Source organism: Rattus norvegicus, chromosome 2, assembly GCF_021556685.1.
Source record: "Rattus norvegicus strain SHRSP/BbbUtx chromosome 2, alternate assembly SHRSP_T2T, whole genome shotgun sequence".
NCBI classification, from domain to species: domain Eukaryota; kingdom Metazoa; phylum Chordata; class Mammalia; order Rodentia; family Muridae; genus Rattus; species Rattus norvegicus.
The window spans coordinates 166,209,488-166,232,491 of NC_141535.1; the positions used below are offsets into that span (position 1 = coordinate 166,209,488).

The 23,004-nt window shown below is 44.4% G+C and overlaps 1 protein-coding gene across 4 annotated transcripts in view; it reads right to left on the reverse strand.

Moving 5' to 3' along the window:
• Rapgef2 (Rap guanine nucleotide exchange factor 2) overlaps nucleotides 1-22,331 on the reverse strand; it is a 221,672-nt gene extending 199,341 nt beyond the window's left edge. For 3 of the 4 annotated variants that reach the window (XM_087623058.1, XM_087623041.1, XM_087623048.1), the window contains exon 1: nucleotides 21,516-22,331. In XM_087623058.1, coding sequence (XP_087479184.1) covers nucleotides 21,516-21,584 — 69 coding nt within the window. In that variant the 5' untranslated portion in view covers nucleotides 21,585-22,331. 4 annotated transcript variants of the gene reach the window in all.
• Between the last annotated feature and the right edge of the window lie 673 nt (nucleotides 22,332-23,004).

Genomic DNA, 23,004 nt, shown 5'->3' on the forward strand with positions numbered 1-23,004 from the left:
GAGGGAGGAAGGAAGGGAGGGTACTAATTCAATAGTAATACTATAAATAATAGAACTAGAAAGGCCCTGTGGCCGTGCAGAAATAGACTAGGTATTACATGAGGGATTCTCACTGCACCACTACAGAAAATCTGGAATATGCTCTCTGAAGTTCTTCATGTACCGATCTAGAAAGATCCTCAGACTGTATGTTCGTTAAATCAGCAAGGTATATTTAGAGTGGTGCACAGATGCAATCTGGCTGGTAAGCAGGAACCCAGAAGAATACACCAGCACCTAAAATAGCATCAGCATAAGAGAGTGGAAACTGAGCAGGTGTCTCCAGGAGACAGAGTAAATTTCCACTATGCACCCTTTTATATATATTTTTTAATGTGTGAACCATACAAAAAAGAAAAAACTTACTCAAAACATCAATTTTAAAAATATATAGTGGAGGTACAGTGGTTAGCATTTCTGAAACCCTGAAAACGTTCCAGAGACAGAAACCATGACCATGAGCACTCAGAATGCAAGTTAACTGTCAATTACCAGAGGAAAACAAGCGTCCACACAGCAGACTGTGCACTTAACCTTCCTGTCGGACCCAGCATCCCACAAAAATAGAAGACAATAAGGAGTGTGAGAAAAGAGAACAAAGAGTGGCTTGAAAAGAGAAGTTATAATTTAAATGGAGGGGGTAAGATAAATGAGACAATATCACAGAAAAAAAGCCATGGACCTTTGAAAAGTCTCCATTCCGAGGTGCCGGACCATCTCCCTTGAAGTAATGAAGGTGTGTCTATGTACCAGAGGACCAGAGAACTTGCCTCAGATGAAAAGACATTCTGAAAGTCAAAGACTCAACAACATATTTAAACAGACACACCCATCACAGCCAAACATCAGAATGAATTATTTTAGGATTTCAGAAGCGGCTGGGACTCCTTGAGATCTCACATTCCAAAACACACACCGAGTTAAATCTGTCTTTCATTTGGTCCTTGAGACTATGAGGTCCAATCATAAAAGGATGTTGGAGTCAAACACAGTGACACAATTCCTGTAATCCCAGCTCTCGGAATATGGAAGCGAGAGAATAGTAAGTGCATGTCCAACCAGGCTACACAGTGAGTTCCACACCAGCCTAAGTTACACAGCAGTAATTTATCTCAGAAAGGAGGGAGGGAGGGAGGGAGGGAGGGAGGGAGGGAGGGAGGGAGGGAGGGAGGGAGGGAGGAGAGGGGATGGGAGGGGAGGGGATGGGAGGGGAGGGGAGGGTTACTCAAGTCACATAACTTGAAAAGATCTGAATAGGACTCCTGTATAAGATGCAATCTTTAAAGCAGTTCTTAGACTATCTGGATAAATGTTTCTCAATCCTGGTCAAACACTAATCCAACTGTCTCTCTGAATGCACAGTGCTGTCTGACAACAGAGTCACTGACAACTGAAGCCACTATCCCTAGGGCAAAGGTTAGAAATGCCAGGAATGTTTTACTCTCCCAAGCAAACCACCCTGCTGTGCCGTTCAACCAGAAAGCTGGCTCCCTAGATGAGGCTTTTCCCTAGGCACTTCAATCTGGCCCTGGAAGCCAAGCTCTCCAGCTAAGTCCCACATAGACACAATGTTAGCAGAGTCTATACTGAAATTTCACAAGGGGTGGAAATGAGCCTGCCACTCTGTTCCCCACAATCCCAGTCTCCTGGCTACTTTACTAAGTAGAAAAAAACTGGTTCTCTACCACACAGAGACCAACTGAAAAGGCAATCATCAATACAGCTCTAGGTACCAAAGCCTGAACAGCTCAACTGGACAACTGGACAACTCAACAACTCTTCAACATGCCAAAGCCCTAATGGTGTAATTAAGTACACACAAGGAAGGAAGGAAGGAAGGAAGGAAGGAAGGAAGGAAGGAAGGAAGGAAGGAAGGAAGGAAGGAAGGAGAAAGGGAGAGAGGGAAATAAAGAAACCTAAGAGATAAAAATACCAATAGCAACAAGTCCTTAATATGGTATCTGGTGACAAATTAGCTATCAGTTATTCTTACATGTTATTAAAATTATCAAATGTTGGGACTGGAGAGATGGCTTAATAGTTAAGAGGACTGGGTTCAGTTCCCAGCACCAGAGAACTACATCTTAAAGGTAACTTTAAAACTACCTGGCACCAGTATACAGATCCATGCACAGACGGACCCTTCAACAGCGAACAGTCTGAGAGCACTTCCAGATCTTCTCCCAGCTCTTCAGGACCACAGTTTGCGGATGTGGCTGAATGCTGAAGTGTTTACCTGAAGCACTAGAGGCCCTGAGCTCCAGCCAGTACATGTACACAACACACAGACATGAGCACAAAGGCGTCTATCCCACACTGGTATTGCCGACACTTCTTTTTTTAAAGATAAGATCTCTCTTTGCAGTGCTGTCTGTCCAGGAACTCACTATGTAGACCAGGCTGGTTCTAACTCACTGAGATCCACCTGCCTCTGCTGAGAGGAAAGGCATGAGCCACCACATCCAGCTTTGCTGACACTTTCCAGCTCAGGGCCTAGGAACAACCCAAATTTAAATATAGTATCGTGACAAATCTAAACAGTCAGATGAAAATTATACCCTTTCCTGTCATCCGCATCTCCGTCTTCACTACTACGCCAGGTAGAATCCACCCTTGGAGGATACTTCTTTTTTTTTCTTCTTCTTCTTCTTTTTTTTTCTTTTTTCTTTTTTTCGGAGCTGGGGACCGAACCCAGGGCCTTGCGCTTGCTAGGCAAGCGCTCTACCACTGAGCTAAATCCCCAACCTCTTGGAGGATACTTCTTGACAATATAGTATCCTCCTGGCCTCCTGAAGCTTGAACAGATGTTCTTGGCTCATTTGGGGAGCCTCTTGTCAGTTTCTCACAGCAGGACCTCCTTGCTGCAAAGAAAGATGTGGACCTACTCTTTGAGGCATGCTTGGTCTGGATGTAGCTTTCTTCCTGGTTGCTCATTTAAACAGAAACATTTCTTAAGGGGAAATCGGTGTTACTAATTTTCATGTATCCGTGACTCACTGTAGTAGTAAAGCAGTCCACTAATGTTTCAATGCATGTAACGTGTGCTAGAGATTGGTATACGCAATACTGACAGAGCTCAACCCTGGGCTTATCTCCTCACAGCTAAACCAGCAGAGCCCCGTGACACCACAACCCCATCTAGATGGACACCACAGTTGCTTGAAGGAAACACATGGAAGGGAGCAAGTTTTCCACCTGGAGTTCCGAAAAGTGGATGAATGTTAGGCCTCATATTCTAGAAACTTCTTTCTTCTAGCTGCTTCAAGATCTAAGGGAATTAATTGGTCTCAGGGCAACTGGCCCGAGGAAGCCCAGATGGGCGGCAGCCTGGAACTGGACTCTTAAGGGCCAGAGATGGGAGGGCAGAGCCAAGAGCATTTTGGAGATCAGACAGTTAGAGGGACTAGGAAATCAGGGAAAGACAGCTGAGGCTCACGTGCTAAGTTCTAGTGAAGAATGTGAGAGACAGCAAATAAATGTTTTATTTGAAAATGCATACATCTGATAATTATTAATTGCTACCAGTAGATAAATGCAAAGTGAAGAAATATGCGAACTAAAACAGTAAGTATAGACTGATGTCAATATGCAGGTGAGGCTAAGTCAAGGCCATGATTAGACAGTAAAAAAATAAGGCAGGGACAAAGTTTATGTAAGGTGGGAGAGAAGGAGAAGGAAGGAGAATCAAGATGGAGACGGGGAAGGATGAATTGCTGCCAAGGCAGTTGGGATGGATTTCTGTAGGCAAATTTATCTTATCTAGGTGGGCATTTTATATCCTTATCAGTTGGTTGTAAGTCTATTGTGTGGAAATATTGTGGATTGAGAATTTAACATATAAATCTGATTGTTGGGTTGCAGTTTGTTGAGTCCTGATTTTAATGGGTTGTTGGGAGTTTACACCATAACTATTAGGGGTTGGATGTTGGGAATGTAAACAGAGCATCAGCAGAGAGTTATGAGAGGGTAGCCGCCACTGGGACCAGGGGGTGGACGCTGCATATGTGAACAGAGCCCACAGTAAGAGAGTCACGAGATAGGTGGTCTCTGTATGAAACTGGCATGGCAGTGACCCTCCTGGGTCACAGAGTGCTTTGAGGGGCAGCATTGAGCCGCTGAGAAAAATTAGCCCTAGTTGCAATGGCCGGCTGGGGCAGGAACCAGCAAAAGTGCGACCAACTGCCATGGTACATGCGGGAACCAGTCGTGCCTTTTTTATTTTTACCTGACCTAGTAAGTTATACATGGCTTTGGGGCAATCATCTACTGAGTGCATGAGTGAAGCGGGCAAACATAATGAATAGTACAGCAACCAGAACTCCACTTGGCTTGGGCTACACAATCCCAAACAATGCATTTGTCAACCTAAGACTCACACCTGCTTGTACTGTGCACACATCCTCTTCTTTTTTTTTCTTTTTTTTTTTTTTTTTTTTTTTTTTTCCGGAGCTGGGGACCGAACCCAGGGCCTTGCTAGGGCCTTGCTCCTGCTAGGCAAGCGCTCTACCACTGAGCTAAATCCCCAATCCCCACACATCCTCTTCTAACAATGCATCTAGCACCCCGTTGGCAACCTAGGATCCCTACCTGCTTCAAAGGCTGTATTAGGTGTGCAATAGTAAGTTTCTCCTCCTTCTGACACCATCAAAAACTCTTCATTTCATGGACAGCTTCTTTGTTAGAAGGAGGGGGCAGATCCAGGCTAGACTAGTTTTCAATGCACACAGAATAAGACAAACTTCATCCTCTGGGTGAACACTTAGGGAACCCCACTATGCATAATTGGGGATATATGTGATTAAAACCAGAGGCACCATGAGACATAGTAAACAATGACTTATATGTTAAGCCTGTCAGTGACAACAGAGAGCCACCATGCTGTGTGTGCCCCTTCTCAACACAGCCCCCTCCTCTTGAATGCTACAAAAGGAAATGCCCGCCAACCGAAAATCAAGACCCTAGAGTACGTTCCTTACTGATAATATGCTCTAAACTGACTTCCTTGCATCTTTGCAATCTGTGTGTTCTCATTCCATTATTGAGTAAGATGCCAAAAATCTGGAAATAACCAGCTCAAAGCCCAACTGGTTAACATGAGGACATGAGTCCAGACCCCAGGAACCCACACAAAAATGGTTGGGCATAATGGCACAGCCTATAACCCCAGAACTGGGACAGGCAGCCTACCCAAAACAAGGAGCTCTTTCAGAAGGAGATTCTGTCTCAACAATTATAGCAGAGTCAACAGGAATACACAGGACAGAACTTCCACATGCACGAGAGTAGGTTCACCTGCGCATGCGCGCGCGCGCGCACGCACACACACACACACACACACACACACACACACACACACACACACACACAGAGATAATCCCATTCATGAAATCATGAAATTCAACCCTCAGGACAAATGACCAGGGTGCCTCCTGCGGAAATAAATGTTAACCCTTAAAAAAGGAACTAATCTAAGAGGCATGGTGGTACAAGCCACTGATCCCAGCACTTGGGAGGCAGAGGCAAGTGAGCTCTGTGAACTCGATGTCAGCCTGTTGGAAGCAGCAAATTCTGGACAACTTAAAACTACACAGTGAGAGCCTCTCTCTAAATAAGTGAATAACACAAGAAGGAGCACATCAGTGAGGAGGGAGAGCTGCACTAAGGACACAAGCGTAGTTTAAGCCATGCTGGGGTTGGCTGACATTAGTGTGGCACGCAGACAACAAACTAACACCTTCTCTCACTGACTCCAGTCATCCCTTCAGAAAGCAAAGCAAGCCCAGAAGCAGCTTACCCAGAAGACACTGCGGAACCACTGTTTTCAGCCATTACTAAGTATGACTCTTGGTAATTTCCAGCCACATGAATGGGCTCATCTGACAATGAGAAACACAGCTTTGGAATTTTTGTCTCTAACACAACATCCGAGCTGGTCTAAACAGCATTTTTCTTCATGCAACATACATTAGAGTCTAACCTGAAAGTATAGTTAGAGTGGAGGGGGAGAATACATGTAAGTTCCTGTTTTTAATCGGCCATTTTACTATCATCACAGAGGAGTATTTACTTATCCATTAAATTGAAAAGAAAACAGAGAAATTCTGATAGCCTTTGCAAGCAGGCAATAAAAGGATCAGGTATTTTTTTTAAACACTTGACAGAGAATAAAAACTGTAACACGAATTACATAGCACACACCTGTAATCCCGGATATTTGGGACAAGAAGGGTCCAAAGTTAAGACCTGACTGGGTTGCAGAGCTGAGCACTTGCCTAACATCCTGGCACCACAAAAACAAGAAAAGTAACGGAGATGGGGAGAGAGGAGGAAGAAGAAAGTAAGTGGCAAGACTGAGTTTTCCGGCTGAGACATTGTTTCACCTAAGAACATCCATCCAGTTCAATGAGAGGGACAGGTGACTCACACCACACTCACTGAAAAAGCTAGGGGGTATTGCTCCCTCTGGGGCTGTTTTGTATGGTGTTTCAACGAACTTCCCGAAAACTCACTCACTGTTTAATATGTATTCCCATCCTTTAAAAAAGAAAAATATATGCACAAAATATATTCCTATACTTAAGGTGAGATTTAAATCAGTTTTCAGTCCTTTCAGAAGACTACATTAGCTCTGCTCTCAAAACTGACTTCAGTAACAGATAAAGACACAAGGACTGATGATCCACCCTGAGTACGGTCCGATGGCGGAACAGCAGACAGATGCTGGAGCGCGCATTTACAAACGCTGGGTCTGGCACTTCAAACACTGCTGCAGCAGCAGGTGCCTCGCTCACCCTCACTGGAAGATACAGTTGCCAACTCTCCCAGTGCTTCCCCAACCACCTCACTTCACTCCCAGTCTCTAAATCCCACTGGAATTCTCTCTTCTTGACATCCATTGATATAATTAATTGGCATGGCTGTGCAAATTATAATGCTAATTATTTAAAAGACATCCTTATGGCTGCCGAGAAGTAAAGCTGTACCAGACCCTACAGCACACAAAGACCCGCTCTCACAGAGCACGAAGGCACACTCCCACAGCACATGAAGCAAAGAGATTAGAGAATAAACTCAGGGGAGTTCTGTTTGGATACAAGACAGAGAAATGTAAACAACTTAATAAAAAAGCAAATTCTTAGCCCTGAACTCAATTTCCACGTTTTGACAATGTGCCTAGAATCGCTATAAGTAAGCAGCTATAAATTACCTGAACACGGGCTAAACGAAAACGAGGAGATTTTGGAGCACAGCACAGTACTGATCTGGAGCAGAGCACCTGGTGTATGCCGTACACTGGGGCCTGGTTTGTGTGATGAACTTAAACAACCCAATCGAGTGTGTGTTTTTAATAAGGAAAGCATAATTCCGTAAACTGTATTAAACCACTCACTTACTTTAAGTTTCTAGAAAACCTTGATGAGTTCAGGAAAGGCCAGAAAGCAGCAACTAACCTACACGAAAATGTCTCTTTCCTATGAGTAAGATCGTGTGACCTGGAAGTAACCACACTGGCTGTCCATTAGATAAACAGATAAAATAGACACAAGTGATCGGCAGACAGATGCCCGATATCATTAAGAAGCTTTGTGCAGTTTTGTTCATAAAGACATCTGTGGATCTGAGTCATGATGACACAATGCCTGTAGTCCCAGTCTTCAGGAAGCTGAGGCAGGAGGATGAAGAGTTCCAACCAGTCTGGGCTACCTAGACTCTGTATCAAAAATAAAATAAAATAAAAATCAAAGTAATAAAAGCAATAACAATGTTACTTTGGAAATCAATTCCCTCTTGCCCGGAGCATCTTGGACCAAGAGATGCTTATTAGTCATTAGAGTTTTGGCCCTTCTGAGAAAGACAAAAGAGCTTTGCTTCTGCTGTTTCTAAATAACATGACCCTCTCTTCATTTCTCAGACTTCAAGCTCGTAATTATAGTTTAAATACCTGATTGAGCCTTGCATCAGCTAAAGTTCTCTTCTGAAGCTCAAGAGACACAACTGGACACAGTAAGACAAAACAAAACAAAAGAAAAGCCAAAATAATATAATAATCTACATCCACAGATACCCCCAACTCCCGTGATCTCCTTACTCACCTCCCTCCTCCACTGCCTCAACCGGTCTCTTAGAATCTTACTCAATGACTTGTAGTAAGTACAAAAACGCCCAAGTACCTCTCCTTTCCTAACATAACTGGTCATCAAAATCTCAAAACAAAAGAAAAACATGCAACCATTAATTCTGAGGCACAGCCTGAGCCACTGCTGATCCCTCTTTCTTCCAAATCTGTGTTTCTATTAAAAATCGGTGTAAAGGGGTTGGGGATTTAGCTCAGTGGTAGAGTCCTTGCCTAGGAAGCGCAAGGCCCTGGGTTCGGTCCCCAGCTCCGAAAAAAAGAGCCAAAAAAAAAAAAAAAAAAAAAAATCAGTGTAAACCTGTCCCCACGTGTATGCAGCTTTAGGTTGGACCTAAGTGCTCCATATGTTAGCAGTACTTCGAGAGCCTTGCTGCCCTCCACTTGCACATTTGTCCCTTGGCTGCTGGCCTGTTTTCCACAGGTACCCTGACTTTGGCTGCCCACCCTAGCAAGTCTAGAAAGACACACCGAAAGTCCTCAGTCGATCATGATTATGACTTTTCTTGCCTATATCAGCCAGAACACAAAGATCCAGAAAACTTTGTAACTTAGGGCAGTTAGCATAATACTTTTTATGAGTGAATGCAAAGTAGGAGGGAAATAACATTTTCAGCAAGGCAATGATCATCTTGCTAAGAACTCCTCACTTTGAACAGGTCACATCTATCTACTCGACTTAAATGAGTCATAAGCTTTTACTGTGATTATTGGCAACTGGAGGACTAAAACTAACGCATTTCTCTTTGAAGGCGTTACGGAAGAAATCAAAGCTAATGAAATGTACAGAATTTGATTTCCTATTACCGAATATATCACTTAAACCAGCTAACAAGTAAACTTTATTTCTAAGGTAACAAGTTTGTTTTCAGTGAAATGAAAAAAAAAAAAAAAAGTTAATTTGCCTTGAGATAAGTAAGGCATGGAAACAAGGGGCATGCACCAAAACCACAAACTTAGAATCAGAGGCCAAGACAAAGAAAGTGTTTGTTTCTTACAGTGAGGCGCCAGTGTCAGCCGCCCTGACTGTGGCAAGCCCACCCCTCACCCCATCAATTACATGGAGGAGTTTTCCACTTTGGGGGCAGGGGTACAAACAGTGATCAGGAGTAGTCCCCCAGATTTGCATTTTATCCTAGAACACCAAGAGGCAGGAAGAGGCCAGCCTGGCTTCTCTACCACTCAGCTAAGTCTCTCGGGTGAGAGCAGCCTCAGATGGGAAAGAGAGCTAACTGCCCCAAGATGGCTGCACCCACACCCAGCTGCGGGGTCTGTCACAGCATCTCACCCCCATCAAAGAGATTAATTTTCCAACACTCGATGGTTTTGTCCCACAGACGTGCAGAAACTCACTTAATCTACCGTTGGTATTTACTTCCTCTCCTGTGGAGTCTAAGCTAGATTCGGTATCTCAAATGTGGGTTTAGCGATGAATTTCTTTTGTCCTGTAAAAGTAAAGTGTGTAAGAGTGATAGGGAAAGAGAGCCGGTGGCAACCTCTGCCCTCCACAGGTATTTGCACCTACAGAAGCACACACGCATATGTAGATGCACACTGTGGACCCACGGTTTTTACTCCCAAGGCAGCCACCTCGCTGCAGTTCAATCATGCTGACATGCAGATACAGATACATAGATATAGAGAGATTATGTATGTATACATACATAATTTGTAAGAATGTGAGTCCTAACGAAATGTATCCTAGGTAATTTTTACTTATTTTTTATAAAGTTTAGTGAGAAGACAACTTACAGTAATACTCAACTATTCACTTGACTGTTTTCCCCTCTTAACTTTTTTTTTTTTTTTTTTTTTTTTTTTTTTTTTTTGAGAGAGAGTCTCTCACCCAACCTGGAGCTTGCCACATGTTCTAAACTAGTGCCCAGTGAGTTATAACAGTCCTGCCTCTGCCTCTCCAGCTCTGGGATTACAGCCACGCCCATCTTTAGACATGGGTGAGGGACCTGAACCCAGGTCCTTATGCTTGCCTTGACTCACTTTACTACTGAGGAACTTTTAAATTGTAGACTGACTTACATGTAATATGAATGGGCAGGAGGAGATCTGTAACATACTCATATGTCCCAAAGAAGTCTTAGGCTATTTACTGGTTTGTGTTATTTTAAAAATTATTAAAATGTGAGTCTTAATAACATGCATGCTAGGCCATTTTATCTATTTTTCACACTGTACTACTGAGCTCCAATTTTGCCTAAGAGATGCTTAGCACTGAGTCTTAAGGATGGAGCCCAGCCCAATAAGCCCTAGTGGGGTAAAGCTAATCACTGAGCTTGAAGTTACTCTGCTAAGGACAAGAAGAGTTAGGTAAGAGTAGAGGCCATTTATCCTCCTTACATATTCTGTTTTCAAAAACTGCGCTTTGCTGGGCTTCGGATATACCAGAAACATGGCTCTTGTTTAAACAAATAAACAATTTGTGAAGTCTAAGGCCTCGATCTTTACCTTTCTTAGCCATCAGCTTCTGATACCATTTCAACTAATCCCACTACAAACAGCCAGAACAGTTTATCTACATATATTCTGGTGTTTTCAGGAAACCGTTATGGCAAGAAACACACAAGGGGGGGTGGAGGAGGGGGAAAATAAGCCAGGCTTGTTACTTGTTAGTGTTAGCACAGCCTGTCAATCCCAGCTTCTTCAGAACCTGAGGCAGGCAGAGAGCAAGTTCAAGAACTACCTGGGCTAGCAGCTGAGTCGACATGAGCAACATAATGAGACTGTTCAAAATAAAAGGTTAAAAAAGGGGGGATGATATAGCTAAGTAGTAATTTTGCTGACCATGTGTGAAACCTCAGGTTCAACCACAGCAAAAGGCAAAGGAAGGTACAAAGAGAGACTGAAACCAAAGGACTTACTTTAGAAATACCATAAGCCAGTATTTTCTCTTCTCTTGTGTATGTTCATGTGTGGTGCATGTACATGTTCACGTGAGTATGTGCTCTTGTGTATGGGTTGACTTCAGGCATATCCCTTGTTCATTCTCCACCTTGTGTTGAGTCATAGACAGCTCAACTAGAATCACTGGCCAATGAGTTTCAGGGATCTGCTCAGCTCTGCCTGGCCAGCCCTGGTACAAATACATGTCACCAAGCCTGGCTTTTTTTTTTAATGTGGGTGCTGGACATCCTAACACACACACACACACACACACACACACACACACACACACACACGCACACAAACACCCACCCACACACGTTACTGACTAAGCCATCTCTCCAGCCCTAAGTCTGTATTTTATATGTTTAAAACAATACATGACATGTTTAGAATCCAATTATCCCAGAATCATAGTTACATGCCACGTTTTATAGGTAAATATTTACACGTATTGCTCACCCCACTAGTGTGTGTATAAAAGCCCGACTTTAGTTCTGAAAATAAGCATACACCTCAGAGAATCAAGTGGTTGAATACATCCGCAGGATTCTGTTACTGAGTTACATTAATGCAGCCCTTTAATCCAATAAGACTCTTAAAGCGCTCTCCAGAGAGTCACCGCATAAATGTCCTACAATCATCTATTTCTTATGCAAAGTAAATTGGACAAATATTATCTGCTCACAGTATCCATTAATCTTAATCTCCTTCTTCCCTGCCCTTCTGTATTATGGAGGCTTTAAAAAAAAAAAACTCAAATATCCAACCTCCTTTACAGCCAAAAGTATCAGGTGGCAAATGTCTAGCCAAAAGAACATATACAAGACCTTGATGAAATAAGGACAGGGCTGGGGTTATGGCTCTGTGGTAAAGCATTTTGTCTAGCAGGGAAGCCATGGGGGGGGGGGGGCGGGAAGGTAATTCATGAAAATATGGAAGATGGCAAAACCTTTGCCAAGAGGATTCTCAATCTTCCCTTTCCCTGGTTGGTGTCAGCAATGGTTTGAATATGCTTGGCCCAGGAAGAGGCACTATTAGGAGATGTGGCCTTGCTGGGGGAAGTATGTCCTGGGGGGGTGCTCTTTGAGACCCTCCTAGTTGCCAGGAATACAGTCTTCTCCTGGCTGCCCTTGGATCAAGATGTAGGACTCTCAACTCCTTCTACACCACTATGTCTGTCTGCACTGCCATGCTTCCTGCTCTGATGATAATGGACTAAACCTGTAAAACTGTAAGCCAGCCCCAATTAAATGTTGTCCTTTATAAGAGTCGCCTTGGTCATGGTGTATCTTCACATCAATAAAACCCTAACGAAGACAGTAATACACCCTTGAACCTGTGCTTTGAGAACTTAGTCATCATCTGGTCCTTATAAACACCTTAAGCTAATGTGGCACTGGGGACCTTTAGATTTCTTATTAAACCACTAACCACTATACATTCAGTGTTGGGTAACCTGCAAACTAATAAAATCCTAATGCAATCAATGCTCTACTCACTTATGCTATAAACCACTCAGAAGAACAAAGTATAAGAAAATAATAATAAAAGGTTATCTATGAAAAGGGGGCTGGAGAAATGGTTCAGTTGTTAGAAGCACTGGATGTTGTTCTAGAGGATCCAGGTTCAACTCCCAGCATCCACATGGCAGCTTACGACTATCTGTCACTCCAGTTCCAGGGGATCCATGACACCAGGCACGCATGTGGTGCACACATACATGCACACAGGCAAAAATACCCATACTAGTAAAATAAATACATCTCTATTTAAAAGATATGGTTAGTGTAATAAGTGCCAGATGCTGAAAAACACTAGTAAAAACAAAGATGACTTGCACGTTCCACTGCACTAACATATCTGGTCTTCACAATACAGTCTGTGACATCTTATTTCTCGATGCTGTAAACTTCTCCTCCATCTTTAATGGGGGGCTAGAAGGAAAACTAACTGCTCTTGCGAAGTACCCTAACTCTGTTCCCAGAACCCATGTCAAGCACTCACACTGCCTGTAATTCCAACTTCAGGACAGACAACACTCTCTTCTTACTCCAGCATAACAGGCCACACACATACAGTGTATACATAATTTTAAAACAGTAACAAATAACCCTCTAAAAGTATTTGACAAAAACACACCTAGCAGGGTAAGTGAAAACAATTTACTCTGAAATCATCATCTTTCCAACTTGTATACATATGAAAGTAAAACACTGTTTGTTAAAGGAAAATAAAAGATACCAAGCTTACACTAACTTAACAGGCTTGGTTGGTCAAACAAGCAGGTGGCAAGACAACGTCAGGGCCACACTGTTCTAGGAGACTTTTTTAGTCCCTGAAGTCCCACAACCTGAGCACCACCAAGGCAAAGTAACTGGCTCTAGCCATAAAGCTAGGCATTGACAAGTCCACTATCAAACTGCCCTTTTACAGGAAGAAACACACTAAGTAAGACGATTCCATGAACCAAATTAAAGATACAAATTTGTAATCACAAGGGAAAGCAACTGTGCCAGTTCACAGTTAAGAGCAAGACTTTTAAAGTGAAATGGCTTGACTATGATGCCTGCCAGTTTTCTTAACTGGCTATCGATTTAAACCACACCAGAGAAAATGGAATCAAGACAGGAATTCCCACCCATCCCAACTAAAGTCTCCAAGGAAGATTGGGCTTGAAGGTTCACATTTAGGAAGAAGGAGTTTTTTGGTTCTCAAAGAACACTGCCTAAGTCTAAAAGAAGTATGTGGTGTCCCAAGCCCAAGGAATAAGCATTCATAAGATGTCTGTCTCCAAAGCTAGACCTTCAGTTTCTTTCAGCTCCACAAAAAGTGTGGGCAATTAGATACTGGTAAGTGGAAACAAAGTAAAAGCTGTCAATCCTCCTGTACCTTAACTCTCATGGTACTGCACTTCAACTTTTTCAACTTTTTGGCTTTTAGTACTCATTTCTACTTTTCGTGAAAATACATAAATATGATCGAGTAGTTTCTGAATATAGTATCTAGAAAATGAAATTAAGCCTGTGACTGAAGTATTTTTAACATGTACTTCCTAATACATTTAAATGTAGTTAAGAGAAGAGATGGCTGAGCACAGCAGTGCATGTTGGGAATCCCAGAGCTCAGGACAATCTGGGAGGCAGGATGAGCAGTCTGAGGCCCACCTGACCTATGTACAAAGTTTGAGGCCAACATGGACACGTCTCAAAAGAACAACGAATAAAATAAATAAGAGGGAGAAGCCCTGTGTTCAACCAATTCCCAATACCACTAAAAGGGCTAACTACTCTTTAGCAGTACAGTCCAGTGATTCCTGCACTGCGGAGGGTGAGCTGAGTAAAGATCTCCCTTTTTAAAGATTGACTTTTTCTATTCGTATGAGTACACTGCGGCTGCCTTCAGACACACCAGAGGAGGGCATCGGATCCCACTACAGATGGCTGTGAGCTGCCATGTGACTTCGGGGAATTGAACTCAGGACCTCTGGGAGAGCAGCCGGTGCTCTTAACTCTAAGCCATCTCTCCAGCCCTGGCTTTCATTTTTTTATAAGATTTAACTCACTCCAAAACATGTCTGAAATTTTCTTTTTTAGTTGTTCTCACAAGTGTAATTAGTAAAACTATCAAACAAAAACTTATTTTAAAATACATATGTGTGTATATGTGTGTGTGTATATATATATATATATATATATATATATATATATATATATAAAACATGAAACATTTTTGGTATATAATACACACACATACATATGCTTAAACCCAGCATGGTAGCTCATACCCTATACTCAGGTAACTAAAAAACCACCTGTAACTCCAGTTCCAAGCAATCAAACATCTTCTGGCTTCCACGAGAATCAGGCATGTACATGGTGCATTGCATACATGCAGCACAAACACATTTTCGAAATAATAATAACAAAATAAACCTAAGCAACAACAATGAACTTACTAAGTCAGGCCTGGTGGCGCTGGCCTATGGATCCTAGCTACTCCAGAGGCTAAGACAGGAAGACAATAGATCTCAAGTCTTCCTGGGCTACACAGTGAGTTCAAGGCCAGCCTAGACTTAAACTTAATTAGATCCTGTTTCAATACAAAGTTTAAAAAAACAAAAAGCAAAAAACACAGAGGTGAAAACAGCTCAGTGGCAGTGTGTTTGCACTACTGTACAAGGTACCAAATAAGAAGCATCAATTCCCAGCGCCACAGAAATAGAAAAATAAAAACTGAGATGAAAGATACTGGCCTCCTCATTAAGGAGGCCAAATCATCCCTAATCAGGGTAAAGAGTATTTGAAAGTAATAATTTGGTAGCTATGCTATGGGTCACAAAAGGGTTCCAAAAGTTATATATTCTTTAACTTTCAGTTTTGAAAAGTTTAGTCTAAAAAGCCTTTATAGGAGTTAGAAAGGTGGCAAATATGAGGGCCTGAACTCAAATCAACAGAAACTATGTAAGGCCTGGTAAGGTCACATGAGTCTTTAATCCCAGGGCTTCTATAGTGAGATGAGAGGAGACATGAGAGTTAAAGCATTTTGCCATAACTGCTCTATTTTATTACTGGCTATCACTGTGAATCTCTTCCTGGGTCTAATTTAGAAATTAAGATTTAGTATAGGTGTGAAGGCAATAGGGGGAAATGCACAAAGTTTTAGCACTCTCTGAAGTTCTGACCATCCTCTCAGGTCTTGTGATAGACCAGGAAGGCCTACAGTATTAGCACTATCTGAAGTTCTGACCATCCTCTCAGGTCTTGTGATAGACCAGGAAGGCCTGTGGTATTAGCACTCTCTGAAGTTCTGATCATCCTCTCAGGTCTTGTGATAGACCAGGAAGGCCTATGGTATTAGCACTATCTAAAGTTCTGACCATCCTCTCAGGTCTTGTGATACACCAGGAAGGCCTATGGTATTAGCACTATCTAAAGTTCTGACCATCCTCTCAGGTCTTGTGATACACCAGGAAGGCCTACAGTATGCCCCGAAGACTTCCTGATGTGCTGCAAGTGACTTCTTAAATGAAAGACCATAATGACTAAGGCGAGTTTTACTATTTACATTACTACCAAAAATAGAAAAAAGCAATCTATAGATATCCCACATGCTCATGATGACCACTGCTCATCTCAGACATGACCGTTCGTCCATGTGTCATGAACATTATAGGATTCCCTCTTTGTATCTCAATTTAAATCCATCTGGCCAATCCAGTTATCACTGGTACTTTAGGAACTCAGGGCCAAATCGTTTACTGACAATGGTAGAAATGTGAAGTCTGTTTCAGAAAGTCCCATACTGCACGATTTCACCTACGCAATGTTTTGAAACAACAAAATTTTGGGGGAAAAAAAGCAGATTAGTAGTCACCAGAGGTAGGGGTGTGCAAATGGTTATTAAAAACATGAAGAAATCCCTGGATGGCAGCACATGCCTATAATATTAGCACTTCAAGCTCCTCAGCTACACAGTGATTTTGAGATCAGCCTGGGCAAAATAAATAAATAAATAATCAATCAAACGAGTAGTGATTCCTGCCCCCTTTGTCATGCAGGGATTGTCTGCAATGTCAGTGAACCAATGCCACATCGTAGCGATGACATTACACTGAAGCTTTACCAGATGTCATTTACAAAAGGGTACACAGCACTTAAACAACTGTCTCGGGCAAAAGGGTTAATATAAAAAATGAAGGCAGACATAGTGGCACACCCGTATAACCCTGTAATGCCAGCACTTGGTGGAAACGGGCGGGTGCACCAAGGGTAACAGGCCACCTTAGTTACACAGTGAAACCCTGCTCAAAAAAACCATGATTTAACAGGCAAGACCAACCTGCAGCCAACAAGCCACATGCATCCAAGGACAGGCATGAATGCAGCCCAACACATTTGTAGATGACATTACACCTCAATGTCAACACACTGGACATCTCAACTGGGCCCTCCACAAACCCAGCATGCCAACCCTGCACTAAACATAACTCTCCAAAGATCGAGGGAGAAAACAAAACTACCTGACTCCAGCAAGTAGCACACCTCGTACAGCTCACGGAGTGGTTCCTTAACATGTAAGATGGGGGAAATGGTCAAAAGTAACATGGCAGTCAACTTCCTTTCACACACACAGGCATGCTTTGACTCATTATGCCTCTAACCTCCAGCTCTAACAAAGCCACCAAGGGTGATACATGTGCTACAAATCACTCCTAAGCCTAATGTGCCAACATTAGCTAAGGGAAACGTGGCACTGAGGTGTGCTACAGCTAAGGCTTGGATGTTTAATGGTTCCTCAAGGCCTGTTGAATGAAGGCTTGTCCCAGAAAGGCACTACTGGGAAGTGGGTGATGCTGCAGGAGGTGGGAACCAATGGAAGGTCTCCAAGACCACCAACCCTGGAAAAGAGCTCTTAGGACCCCAGCCCCTTCCTTTCCCTTTGTTCCTGTGTGACTATGGGGAAGTCCACCGGAGTCCTGAAAGCAGCAGGCCTACCTAATTGTGTACTTGTACTTGTACTTCTACAACTGAGCCAAAACAAACCTGTTCTTGTTATAAAGTTACCTCATGAATTTGTTTCAATGACACAAAGATGGTTAGCAAAAAGTGTAACAATTGTTTTCAAACGCTTGCTACAATCATTATTACACTGTGTCACAGCAGTCTGTAGGTTTCCACATAACACACTCCGTTTTGCCAATAATCTTCAGAAACCCATCTCCCCCGGCAGTGCTGTTTAGAAATCACATTGCCATTACGAATCAAGAAATGCTATTAAGCATGCATCAAGAAATACTATTATGTTTGACAAGTTATATCATCTATATGATAAGTTATGATAAGTCGGATGCTGATAGCCCCTTACTTTCGTGATTCAAAAGGATTGTTTTGGTTTTGGTTTTGGTTTTCTTACAATTACAAAAGTGATACATTCAGCAGAAACCCTGCTTGAGATGGGTTTGAAATGTTGGCCTTTCCTGGAGTAGCAGCATGTGTTATGCTAGTCTTCCACCTGGGAGCTCCCAGGCCCCAGGCACCGTGAAGGTAAACAGCAGAACCACAGCAGTACCAGGTTGTCAGGCTGGGTATATTCAATCCATTTTCAGTTTGCCAAGATGATCTACTTTGTTTTGTTTTGGCTGTCATTAAGACTCACAATGAATTCCACTGAGTGACTTTGCAAAAAAGCTATGTCCTGTACTCTTGGGAACTCTGACAGCTGCATTCCTGAGCATTAGCAATTCAGCCAAAAAGGTTAGCAAAACAAAACAAAACAAAAGTTTAATACTGAAAAAGTAAGACTACTAACTAAGAGGAGATGAGAAGATATGAGAGATATTGTACACATATCATTTGAAAGTAGATATTTAAACACACTACAGAAGCAATCTCTATGGGCCTGAATTCAACAGGTTAATAAAATAGTTTAACAAAAAATTTATTGTATGAAGCCTTGGGGTATAATGCTGTCTGCAATTTATTTACATTTTTTACTTCATTAAATTGCCTTGGTGCCCACAATTCTCATTTAAGTGATTAAATACATAAACCCAAGTCATTGAATAAAGCAGTTACTTAGCAGTCCTGTTTTTCAACAGAGGTGCATTGAGAAGTATCAATAGAATGTTTATTGCTCCTTCTTTTCCAGGGAGTATATTACTTTAGAATACAGTGCGCCATTGAGAAGGAAGGGGACAAGTTTCCAGACACACAATACAGGGTAAGCACTGGATTAAAGACTTTTCCTCTTCTAGGAATACCAGGTGAAATACTGGAAGCCTCTTGGCTAAAATCTCAGGTGATAATTTCTCCTTGTGCTTCTCCTTATTGCCCACCTTCCCTCTGGCACGCCCAGAGTAGCTTGCCACTTTCCAGATACATATAAAAAGTTCTGAAGTGCAAAGATCCTAAGACCCTCCAGACCCAGATGCAGTAGTTACCAACCGTTTAACTACCTAGGGTTATCAAAATTACTTCCAAGCAACAGACTAACCTAAATACAGAACTTGTCTTCAAAGAGTCTGGTAAAAGAGTAAAGCTGGATAGGGAAGGGAGGAGGAACTGGACCCAACAAGAATAAATAAGTAAATAAATGTTTTCATTCATTCTTTTCAGGAACCTTGTGGTTTCTGCCTGTCACAAAAACTCCTTTATCAAAGTCAGTCTTCAGAAATAGGATACTGCACAGCAAAGCTTTCCTAATTCTTGTTCTTCCAACAATGTTGTTTTAATCATATTACAAAACCACTCAGGCATCTGTGAGAATATACTACATACGGAAAAGCTTCCACAGGTGCAAACACACCGCCTGTTTTCTACTCCAGGAGAGTTCCAACTTCTGGATACATTATTTCTGACAACTTATGTAAGGATGGAAAAGCACTCACGGTTCGAATTAGAACGGTAAACAGAGCTGGGGGTTTGCACTAGCAAAAATCTCATGAACATCAAAGTTAACAGGGCTGACACTTGAGAATGTTCACCATGTTTGGCAGGTTTCTCTGTTTGCTTCTCCTAAGGTCAGGTGGGGTAAAGACAGCTCCCAGATTCTCAATGGAGCTTTTAGCTAGTAGGGTAAGTAGTAGCCCGCCCACTTTCTCACTAGGCCTAGTCCTCTGTTGGGTTTGTTTCTATATTCCACACCACTGGTGGAGGAACAGGAAAGCCTAACAACGGTCCATTTACTTGGCCAATCCACAGGCTGTCCAAGTGGAAGGTTTGTCTCTTCCAGACTTATTTGGTAACCCACCATCCCCACACCCCCACACTCCACCACCACCCCCCACACACATACACACATACACACACACACACACACACACACACACACACACACACACCTACCTGATTGTAGGTTTTACTGTTATTCTAACTAATCAACCTAGCATACCATTCCACCCTCCCCATTTCTACTACAGGCCTCTGACATCACCCTCTGACCATCCTCTGTAGACTCTAATGTCCTCTACCCGTGTAATTTCACTTGGCACTTCAAACTCAGTTCCTGAAAAGAACTGAGAGGTCTCATGAAAGTTATTCTGCCTTCACAATAAATTGTCAGTGTCTTTTCGAGAGAAGAAAATGGGCAGAAGTGACAGTTTTAACAAATACGGATGATGAAGACACATGAAGGACAGCTGCAGCACCACCAGAGAAAGGACCAGATCAGAGGGCATGCCCAGTGCCTGACAAAACTGCCCTTTAGAATAGGTACTTCTGGAGACATGAAACGAACCGAACGCTCTTGTGCAATTACAGCCCAACTTCCACACGATTAGCAAATGTAATCTATACTCATATCCCACATGTGACAGCTCCATCAAGCAAAAGGAAAACTATCAAGAACAGTACCAGGTGCCATTCTTGGGGCTTGTCCAAAAGCAGCCAATGGAAGATTCTATTTTATTCTATTCTCTTGCACATTAAATAATTATCATCAGAGATGGGCAGCGTTTGGATTTGGACAGATGGTATCCAACACCAGACAAGCAAAGCAACTTTTTTCAAGTATTAGCTCCTCCCTGAATTTGCTGGCCCCAAGGATCTGTAGATCTTCAGTGCCTGCAGAGTTGGCAAGCAGGATCGCCTGTAGTCACCATCCCAACATTTAGGAATATACGTCATTAGCCAGTAAGCAAAGGAAATCAAACCACATTTTTATAACACTCCTCCCTCGCTAATCCAACCTAAGAAAAAAACAAATCCAACCCACCAGCTATGCCTCCGTTTAAAAATAAAAAGAACCCTGAGTATAAACAATTGTATAAAGATTAAACACTTATCTAATTTTGACCATATTGTGCAAACCAAAAGAATCTGCCCTGCGAGGAAGAGGGGGTCGAATACGCCTGTTCTGCAGTTATATATATCTACAATTGGAATGAAAAGCGATAGCCTAGCTGTCAACTTCATCCTTTCGATGGAAAACAACATTCCTCTTTCAAGAATGTAAAGTAGTAAATAAAGACAGGCACCTCTGTGTTTCACTTTATAAGGCCCACCTCCATCGGTCACAACCTCCATCGCACAACCCTTCAAGTTCCTTCTTACAGCTCATTAAACACCCCTAAACTCTAAAGATAAGGTACATGCAAGGGAGTAACTGAGACTGCAGTCAGTGTGACAACAGTAACCTGGCGGAGGGGAGCTGAGTCCTGACCTCAAGACTCAGAACCCCTGGGAGTGTGGCTGGAGAAAGACATCCCCTATAGACAACTAGTCCCGCAAACGCGCGGGCAAGGTCAGTTACAGGGAGCGCAACGAAAAGGACAGCAAAGGAGAGGGCAGCAATCGCAGAACAGTCTGAAAAGAATGCCCTTGGAAGTTGGGGCAGGGAAGGTCCTGGATGAGGGAAATGGGATGCTTCCCCAGCAGAGGAGTGCCAGGGCACTGGAAGGGCGCAGTCTGCAGACACCAACCCCACGGCGGGTGGCGGCGCGTCTCACCTGGGGGGTCCTCTCGGCGGGGTTCTTCATCACCGCTTGGCGGAAGCTATTATCCACGTAGGACGCCATCTCCCCCTGCGGGGCGCACCGGGACCACTCCACACACTCGCCGGCCTCCCGGCCCAGCGCCACTGCCCGAGGCAAACCAGCCCAGGCGCGGGGCCGGGGCGCAGACAGCACGAAGGGTCCGTGCAGCCCCGAGCTGCCCTCCTTCTCGCGGCTTGTTGTCCGTAGACTCGGACTCAGAGACTGCCCAGCAGCGCTCCGGAACGGTCGCGGATCGCGCTGGCCCCGGCGGGCCGAGTTATTTTTAGGGAGGTGCAAGCGACGGCGGGCGGAGCCTCTCCGGCGGGGCCCTGGCTCTACCCGCTCCGGCCGCGCTCGCTCTGACGCGTCCCGGGTCCTCGCGCGCCGGTCGAGAGGGAGGGCCGTGCACTGAGCCTGATGAGCCCGGCTCAGGTCTGGGCGCCACCAAGCCCGCTGGCCTCGGCCGCCGATGCCGCGCCGCGCCTCCGTCTACTGTCGGCCGCGCCTCCCGACTGCTGCTGCATCCCCGCGGGCCGCGCAGCTCCGGCCGCCCGCCTCCATCGGCGCCCGAGCGCGGCTGCTCCCCGCGCGGCCCCCGCGCTCTAGGCAACTTTGTGCGTCGTCCGTGCGGCGGGCGGGCGGGCGCGGCGGGCCAGACGCGGGTCCCCCGGCGGGCGCGAGGCCGAGAGCGGAGCGCGCAGCCCCGCCAAGCGTCTGCTGAACGGCGACCGCCTCTTCTTCCCCGCCTCTTCCTTCTCAGCGCCTCCGCGGCCGCTGGAGCCGCTCTTCAGGGAGGAAGCGGCCTCCGGGGCTTGTTGCTTTGTGCTGCAACCATGGTGAGGAGTGAGTGACGGGCCGGGGGCCAGTCGGAGGCCGCCGCATCATCGGGGGCGGAGCGCCCCGTGGCGCCGGCCCGCCCCATCGCTGGCCTGGCGGGGCCGCGCCCTCGCTGCAAGCCGCGTTCTGCCGTGGCCAGGTGCGGTGGGAACCGAAACAGCCCGGTCTGTTGCGACCGCGGATCCCGAAGCTGAGCGGTCGCACCCCGTCTCTCTGGCCTGGACTCCGCATCCCAGGCCTTGCGGCACCTCGGCCCCTCTCCCGCCCCTCCTTGGGCTGGAAGCTGACCCCACCCGGGAGAGGTCCCTGCGACGACTCCGCCGCAGTGGCAGGTCTTCTGAAACCTAGGACTGACTGGGATTTTGCTTCGGTAGTAAATTAACTATCCTTGGATTCTGTTTATTTGTAATGACAGCAAGGACAGCGTTGCCCTCCTGCCTTCCGCACTCACTGGCACCTAAACCCTTAAATGACCCCTGCGTTAGGCAGGTAGGAACGCGGCTTTCCAACCCCAGACCTGGTATCACATCGGGCAAGAAAACACCAAGTCAGCCCGTTGTAATCGAGAGGCCAAGACGGGCAAGTTCTCTGACATAATCAGGAACCTATAATCCTAGGTCGGACT